Raw genomic sequence first — 8,772 nt, 5'->3', positions numbered from 1 at the left:
TCTCTCTCTCTCTCTCTCTCTCTCTCTCTCTCTCTCTCTCTCTCTCTCTCTCTCTCTCTCTCATATTACAAGAACAAATTGCGCTTTTAATGTTGCAATCTAGTAACACGAAACTGCTCGCTATTCATTCGACCATAGTGGCTTCGCTTATTAAACAATTAATACAAGCAATCTATATGAACGATTTGTTCGTATGCAAGACCGCACGCTGCGAACTACAACCATAATTCAAGTGTTACTAAACACACGGCCATTTATCTCGCCTCGGAAGCGTGGCTCTCGTGGCCCTTAGCAACGACCATAAAAAATTGCCTGCATGATTCACGATAGATCAGAGGCCAACTTGTGTGTACCGGACGATCACCTGCACGCCGCCACAATCTTTTTTCACGACGACACGGCGACATCGAGCGACCTCTTCCAGCGAAAATGAGCGGAAAAAAGGAGCATGAGGAAGAGGTGGCAAGTAGAAGTTTCGACGTCTGCAGTGGTTCTTTGGCCGAGCTGGTACCATCTTGTTCCCACGATTGGTCTCGACAATCGGAAATTGAGTTCTCTCAATCTAACCGGCGTGCCGCCCACACGTCGCGTAAGCGTTTCGTCGGGGGATTCGATTCGGGAATTTATATCGTGCTGACAAATTTTATCAGGCTTCGGTGGCAAGCGTCGCGCGCCCACGCACGCCCGTAAATCACGTCAGGTCGGTCATGCGTTTTCCCAGCGTGGCGCGATAGAAGATTGCCTTTTGGGAACAACGACATATCTAGACTTCACGATCTGTAGACTACTCTTGTATACCATTTTATACTTTAAATTTCTTGCAGTGAAATCTCATTCCAAGAAAATGAAAATACAACCACCCTTCTTAAAAAAGAGCAACAATTTTCACTTTTTTTAGAGTGAAATTTCACTCCTTTAAAATGAAAATTCATTCTAAAAAGAATGAAAATTATCATTTTTTTTCAAGAAGTGAAATATTTTCACTTGTTTTCAAAAGTGATTGTATGTTCACTTTCTTGGAATGAGATTTCACTGCAAGAGATTTAGAATGTAGGCTCATGAATAATTGTCCAAATTATAAGACAGCGAGATTTTCAAAATTTTAAGATTTCGAAAATTAGAAACTTTGAGATTTTATAATTTTAGTATTCGATATTCACAGTATTCGATTTTAAGTAATGTCTTAAAATACTAAGTCCTCTAATTGGTTCATGGCATCTTAAGGGCCGTGGCACACAAAAAAATTTAAAAAAAAACTTAAGGCAGTAAAGCGTAAGTAATAAGGAAATCAACATATTGGATTGGCTACTGCTTACATTATGGCTTTATGGATTCTACTGTGATTGGTCAATTTGCTTACTGCTTACGTTTTACTGCTTAAGATTTTTGTGTGCGATTGCACCTAAGACTGTATTTAAGACGATCCTAAATATAAAATCCGACTATGAATACCTTAGATATTTCGATGTCTATTTTAGAGATCCCACGCTACATCAGATACAATTACAAAATTCACACTCACCAAGACTCGCAGTCATAGCCTCAAGATCCTTAGGCTTCCTCTTCCTGGGTCTACCCTTCTGCCTGGGCGGTGGGACCACGGCGGCGGCGCCATTGAAGTAGGGCACCTTTGGGGGCGAAGAAGCATCGGGGACGGAGGGCGTGGAAGGTTGCAGTGGCACCGGACTGACGTGACTATGCGGGTGCTGGGGGTGCATCGAGTGATGAGGGTGCGGTGGCGCGTGATGATGATGATGGTGATGGAGGAACTCGGGCGAAGGGAAGGGCTGGCCGGGATAGTGCGGCCCGGGTGGGTAGACCGGGACCGGCGGACTTTGGGCCGGATGCAGTTCGGCGCCCATCTCGTAATGCAGCCGACAGAGCACGGCGCCGTCTCTCATGCCGAAGTGGTCACCCTTCGTCAAGAGCACGGCGCACGCCGCACATGAAAAGCACCGCACGTGGAAAACGAGCTCGCGTGCGCGCATCACCAGCTCGGACGCGAGGATCGCCGCTTGGCAGCGGGCGCATCGTTTCATGCTGCCGAACATCCTGCGAACACAGAACAGAAGAGATCAATATTATATTGCAATGCATATCAAGTAGACTGCGCACATCGTATCGTATAAAGGTCGCGTTTCGTATGATGATATTGTAATGGGTCTCAGATAGCAATAAATAGTCGACGATATGAAATCCTTCAGATCAAGATACAATGTGTCCACACTTCACACATAAATGATAAGTAGAGATATTAAAAGATTAGAGTAAATCCAGATCTACAATGAGTCGATAATCCCAAGTCGGTAATCCTAAATCTTATCGATGAATCGGTAAAGTTGATCAACAGCCAGGTTGTACAACTATACAATATGACTACGATTTTCTTAACACTAATTAAATTCAGTTAATCAAATTATTCTCTAAATTTCTTTTGAAAATGAAATAATTCCGAACGGTATCTATTTCGACTTATTTCATAATAGATCGGAGAGACTCGATTGACGGATAAAAGTTAAGAGTTAAGATCAAATTAATTAATAACGAGGGACCTTACAAATAAATTCAATCTTACCACTTAACTTTTTCGAATTAACTGTGTGTAACATGTGGTTCAATTCGTTGTAAAATTAATTTAGAGACTGTCATTCTTCTATATATAATTCTTCTATATATAATCTTGTTTATCCTAACACAACCAAAGTTTACAATTTTCACGTTTATGTATTCGTTTAATTTTCATATTCGTGAATGTTGGAAAGAAATATATTCTCGAAGTGAGAAATATTACGACACGAACATTTGCCTCACGCGATCAAAGAGTGAAACAAATGTACAACAAATATATGACGCGTACACTATTATTAAAGCTACACGCAGTGCTCCTCTCTATCCTTTAATAAATCTCTCGTGTTCAGTTAATCGAGAGAAAAGGAGGAAAATAATCTTTACAAAAATGAGCCTCATCGCGACCAGTGTCGCGTTATTCAGTATAAACACATTCCACACGTCCGACTGCTATCGCTTCGAGATATCCCCTCGGTATCAACCAATGTCCTCAATGGAGTTCCGCTAAAGAGAGGCCGCGTCGAGCGTTGAGGGAGCGAGAAAAAGATGAGAAAAAGTGAGAAAGGAAAGGAAAAAAAAGAAAAAGGAGAAGGATATACAGGTCGGCCAATATCGCGAAGGCCGGCGAAGATACGTCCGGTAGCTTCGCGCAAAGATGGGAGCGGAAGGGCGGAAAGGGAGGGAAAGAGGAATATACCGATGCACCGGGCGCCGTGACATCGCTACTGCATTAGCGGCACCCTGCAGTCTCCATTACCGGAGCCAGTCGACTATCTGGCCGACAACCACGCCGCGACTACCTACCTAACCACTTATCTCGCTCCACGCTTACTAAATATATTACCACCCCGCGCCCCCTACTAAAGAACCTAGATAAAGACATGGCCCGATCTTATAACGCCGATCTCGGAGCCGGTCTCCGCGTACGCACGGCCCTTTACGATGTCCCGATGTCGAGGTATTGGATCGGAAATGGACGGATTTTGGCGACGGTAGAACGAACAGCGCGATACGTTTCATCGCAGAGACAGAATGGACGCGATAGAAAAGCTCGCGCTCCTCAACCTTCGCTGTAAATAAATCTCGTGGGCCATTAAATGTCCACGTCTGAAAAATGTCTCGACTTTTTTTTCTTTGCATGTTAAACTTCCACTTTTTTTCTACATACTTTGCTTTCTATATACATTTAATTCTTCGAAGCGGTAGATATCTGTATCACAGTTATTAAAGATGGATCTATAAAACCCACATAATTTATGTTGATTAAAAGATTAATTTTAAAGAAAATTAAAGTGATATCTTGTTCAAAGTCTGTACCATGTCTCTTATTAGAGATATGGTGATCTCTTTTATATACATGTGTTGATATGTGCACTCTAAATTTTTTGCAGTGAAATCTCACTTCAAGAAAGTGAAAATACAATCACTCTTCATTTCTAGAAAAAAAATGACAATTTTCATTCTTTTTTGATTTAAGAATTAAATTTTTACTTCAAAGTGAAATCTTATTTCAAAAAAAATTAAGTTTCACTCCTTTAAAGTGAAAATTTAATTCTTAAATCTAAACTCTTTTTCAAGAAGTGAAATATTTTCACTTTTTTAATCTATTAGTAGAGATTGTTATACAAAGATATCTTTGTTAATTTACTATTCTTCTGAGCGAAGTGATGATCAAATACAATCATTTGATTGACATATATCAATTATCTGATACATGTTTTCATTGTGAATGGATGTGAACCCCAGATCTTTTAGCATAAAGAGACATGCAATTTAATCTCTATGATCTCTATGATTTCTATGATACAAAAATGACATAAGCTGTATAAAAACGAATTAGTACTAAGTTTATTTTAACAGCAACAATTTAGCGGTGACACACAAAAAGAGTTAATTGAATAGATCTAATAGTTAACCTATTCATTAGCTACAGAAGCTTCATATAGATATCTGGATTTTATGTAATAATTTCTGCAAATTATAGATTCTAGAATTTTAAAAGTAACGTTTAAGCTTTCACATCTTCGCAAATATTTCATTTCAGATTCTTCGGCCGTCAAGCTTTGAATGAATTGATAAATACGCTTACGGTGTTGTAAGTGAAATTTCCACAGATCAGAGAACGAAAATAAGATGAACGAGAACAAAGGGAGGATGTGAATACACGAAATGCTATTCACGATAGAATCTGCATGATTGGAAAATAGAGACACGCGGAACAATATGCATATGAGGAACATCTGCTGGAACAAAATAATCTACATAAATAAAAGATTACGTAAATTGATTTTGTGTTGAAACCGTACGGATGAGATAAACATTCTGCTAAAAGTCTATTCTAGATTTCGCAGAACAAAATTAAATTACGAGAAAAAAAGTGTACATATACATACACACATATGAAAACGCGAATATATATGAATTTGTATTATTAAAATTCCAAAAATGAAGTAATTTAAAATGGTGATATTTACAAAGGAAGGAATTCTTTCTCTCAAAAGCGGAAGAAAATCATAAATTCGAAGGGCTGTTTGTGAGACCGAAACCTAATCTGGGGGAACTAACCGCAGACTAAGTATTCGCTCCTTCGAGGGTCTCTTGACTCGAGACACATTGTTATCGTTTCTGATCCTATTGACTACTCTATTCTCAATGGAACGATGGTCACGGGTGAAGCTGGTTTGTCTCCAACGGCGTGTAAGACCGCATATTTTCATCTAATCGGATCTGTCGCGCTTTGTTCGCTAATCGAGCGAGATACCGTTGGTTGAAGAAAATTGAAAGTGAAAAATACGTGGTAACAGTACACAAAAAACAATTCACTCTTGAGCTAAAAAAATATTTTATCAAAATGTATCACTGTATACTGAAATATTCTTCTAAAAGGTATAAACAATATCTTTCAATCTCGAGAAAAATTAGAAGGAAAATAAATAGTATGGCGTATGACAGACAATTTAATAACAATTTAAATACTAATACTGATAAGTGTGTTAAAGATAGCGCAATCAAAATGAACTCACTCGCGTTGAGAGTTTCGACTAGATAAATTTCCGCCATTAATCTACTGTCAACAGGTAAGATTAGCGTTTTCCAGAAGAACTATAATTTACATTCTTGGGGGCTACTTCGGGCGGAAACATGAGACATGACGTGAAACAGCGCGGGACAGTCGCGATGTGACGCATAACGCGAACTAAAGCCCTCGGCAACCCAACCGTGTTACCCTCAAAATCCCATAAAACATTCTTCCCCCTTATTTATACTTCTCTCGGTGAAACACCACACCCCGTACTGCGAGCGTTCGACCGACCCGGCCAACCAATGCAGGTAAAACGTTGCCGGGGCAACGTCGATTGGGAACGACGAGACCGAGCGAAATCCGCAGACTTCGGCCCCCCGTCGAACGTGACCTGGAGGCGGTTTTTCAGGACCTTTCGTCACCTCTAAGGCCCCGTTGAGCCGGATGAATGAACCGGGACCCCGGGAACGATCTCATTCGGGTCTTCATCCTCGGCTTGGGACAAGACGGAGCGGCGGGAGGGAAAGGGAAAAGAGGGAGGGAGGAACGCCCGCAGAGTTTTACAAGATGCGACCATATGCGATACATTATTATACAATGCGGGAGAGAGGCACGCTCTAAGCGCGCCACAGTCACCCTCCTCCAAGGGGGAGAAAAGAGCGGCGGAAATCCTTTATGGAACTCGCGCCGAACGCGGCGGACCGCTCGCCGCGCGTTCGCACACTCGGACTCTATCACGTGGACTTGCCTTGCCTCTTTCTTCTTTTCCTTTCGTCTTTTCTTCTTCCGGCTCCCGAAAGAGCGAAAGAAAAAGAACCGGCCGCTCTCTTTTCTCTCCTTCTTCCGGAACACTCTCGCAACGAGAGACAGAGATTTCTTCTCATGCCGCGGGATCGGCTGCCAATCGCGCTCGCATTTGCGAGTAACGTCACGTGTCATGATTCTTGAACAGGATGATAAGTAGGTTAGGTTAGATTAGGTTAGGTCAGATTAGTAATTGGCGATCGGAGTTCACGCGCGTAATGTCAAACAATTTCCTTGTTCCTTCGGCGATGGAGCGAGAGAAACAAGCAACACTTGCTACCGAGAGAAGCTGATTTCTCACGGCACGGCAACCAAGGATCGCCATTTAGGTACATAACGACATTAGCATTGACGCATTCCTGATGCCAAGCGAAAGGAACCGAAGTATCGATGTCATACTTAGCGTCTTTACGTCCATGCACTTCTGTTTCATCCACTTTTACGTCGGCTCGTGTGTCGCCGACGCATTTCTCAAACGGTGTGCGCACATTTATTTTCGCGCATCGCGCCACAATCGGGAGGGGGGGATCTGCCCGATTAGATCTGCGCCGCGGTTATCGTCAGATGCATTAATTATGGAGTCGGGGAGAATTCCGCGCTCGGCAGCACTGCCACGATGGCCTTTATCGTGGAAATAATAATTTACAGCATCGGTGTCGCCAGGCAAGGCTGGAGCCGCTTAATCCCCGAACGTGCACGCAGAAAACGGGTTGCTGGTAAAAATGTATCGGAGGCTGCGGCAGGATACAGGGTGTCTCCGAGATCGCATCTCGAGACACTTTTGCGCCATTTTATATATAACATTTTCGAAATCATCTTTTTCGCGAAGAATTTTAACGGATTAGTTAAATCACTCCTTGTATTCACTGCTTAAGGTCATAAAAAGGGACAGCAATTCAGTCAAAACTTACTCATCATTATTCGATAATGCATTGCATTATCGAACATTGCATTATGGGTGAAAAGATGTTTCTGTTTCTACTAATGTAATTTAACTTTAATCTCGGTTCAACTAACTTTTCATCTTTTTCTAGTTTTAAGACTAAGAAAAAGATGAAGAGTAAGTTGAACCGAGATTAAAGTTAATTTACATTGGTAGAAACGAGCATTAATCTTCCTCTATGTAACTTTACAATTGTGATTTAAATGATGCGGCAGTATATTACCACGTCAAGATAACAATAATAATAAATAAAAAATATATAACGAAAAATGCTTAATGTGATATTTACTTTTTAATATATATGCTTATATAAAAAGCCATTTATCTTAGTAATAAGCTGACAATTTCTATGTAAATCAATTAGCTAAAATTTATATCGACAATTATTTACATTATCAGTAATACTTATATCACTTTTGTGTGTATTACGAATATAAATATGAATAGATAAAATATTTAAAATGGTTAAATTATTTGATAGCAACCATATTATAAAAATTCTACAAATGTTACACATTGTTTCTGCAAATGTTATACATTTTATATTATGTATTAAATATTACAATACATATGTATTATAATGTATTGTAAATCATATGTATTAAATCTTTTGTTAGCAGAATTGTTCGCATTGGACACCACGTACATAGTAACTAGCATACATACGGTAAATATACGATACATATCGGTAGATATCTTCAGACCTTCGTAGCTTTTGGACATCCAGCCGTTGACTAATACGACAAAAACACGAGACACCATAAAGTGCGTACAAAATCTGTATCAAGGTCGCTGACCAATCTCTATGCGATCGCTCACAACGCGACATCCTCCGATTCGCAGTGTACTTCTAAAGACTTGATCTTAAAATAGAGTTATTTTCAAACATAGCGTATTTCTACATTCCGTATTTCACGAGGAATTGTAGGAGGGGAACAAACTCAAAATCCAAGAATCTCAGGTTCCAATACATTAAAAAATATCGATATAAATTTAATATACGATATCTGAGAGAAAAATATCGAAGCATTACGAAGTAAATGTTATTTACATTTTTTTTTAGATATTTATTAGTTGTGAAAAAAATCTAATTGTGATGAAACATTCCTGTGAAATATGTTTCATTAAAAATTAAAATAGATGATTTGTTTTGCTAGAAATATAATTTTATTTCGCCATTATTTAAATAAAGATTTATTTCAGTGAAATAAATATATTTCTCGCAAACAAAATTGTGAGCATCTTTTTCTCAATATATATATCATTTTCTGTTAATAACATCAACATGATTTGAATTTTAACACCATGAGTTTTAAATCCACACCATAATAATGTAATGAATATTAACACCAGTAATGAGAATTATATACATAGATATCGCATGATGTCAAATTCCTACGGATACTTTTCGTGAAACGTCTCAAAAAGATTCCTT

The 8,772-nt window shown here is 39.4% G+C and overlaps 1 protein-coding gene across 1 annotated transcript in view; it reads right to left on the bottom strand.

Annotated features, from left to right (window-relative positions):
• The window catches only part of LOC108685306 (protein apterous-like), a 45,558-nt gene that overhangs the window by 6,243 nt on the left and 30,543 nt on the right, over window positions 1-8,772 (bottom strand). Inside the window, exon 4 of the mRNA XM_018190031.1 lies at window positions 1,523-2,052. Within this exon, the coding sequence (XP_018045520.1) occupies window positions 1,523-2,052 (530 nt within the window). The remainder of the gene's footprint in view (window positions 1-1,522; window positions 2,053-8,772) is intronic.

This window comes from Atta colombica, unplaced genomic scaffold (genome assembly GCF_001594045.1).
Source record: "Atta colombica isolate Treedump-2 unplaced genomic scaffold, Acol1.0 scaffold150, whole genome shotgun sequence".
Lineage (NCBI taxonomy): Eukaryota > Metazoa > Arthropoda > Insecta > Hymenoptera > Formicidae > Atta > Atta colombica.
Note: the sequence above shows the minus strand (reverse complement) of the source record. Positions and strands in the feature narration are given on the sequence as shown.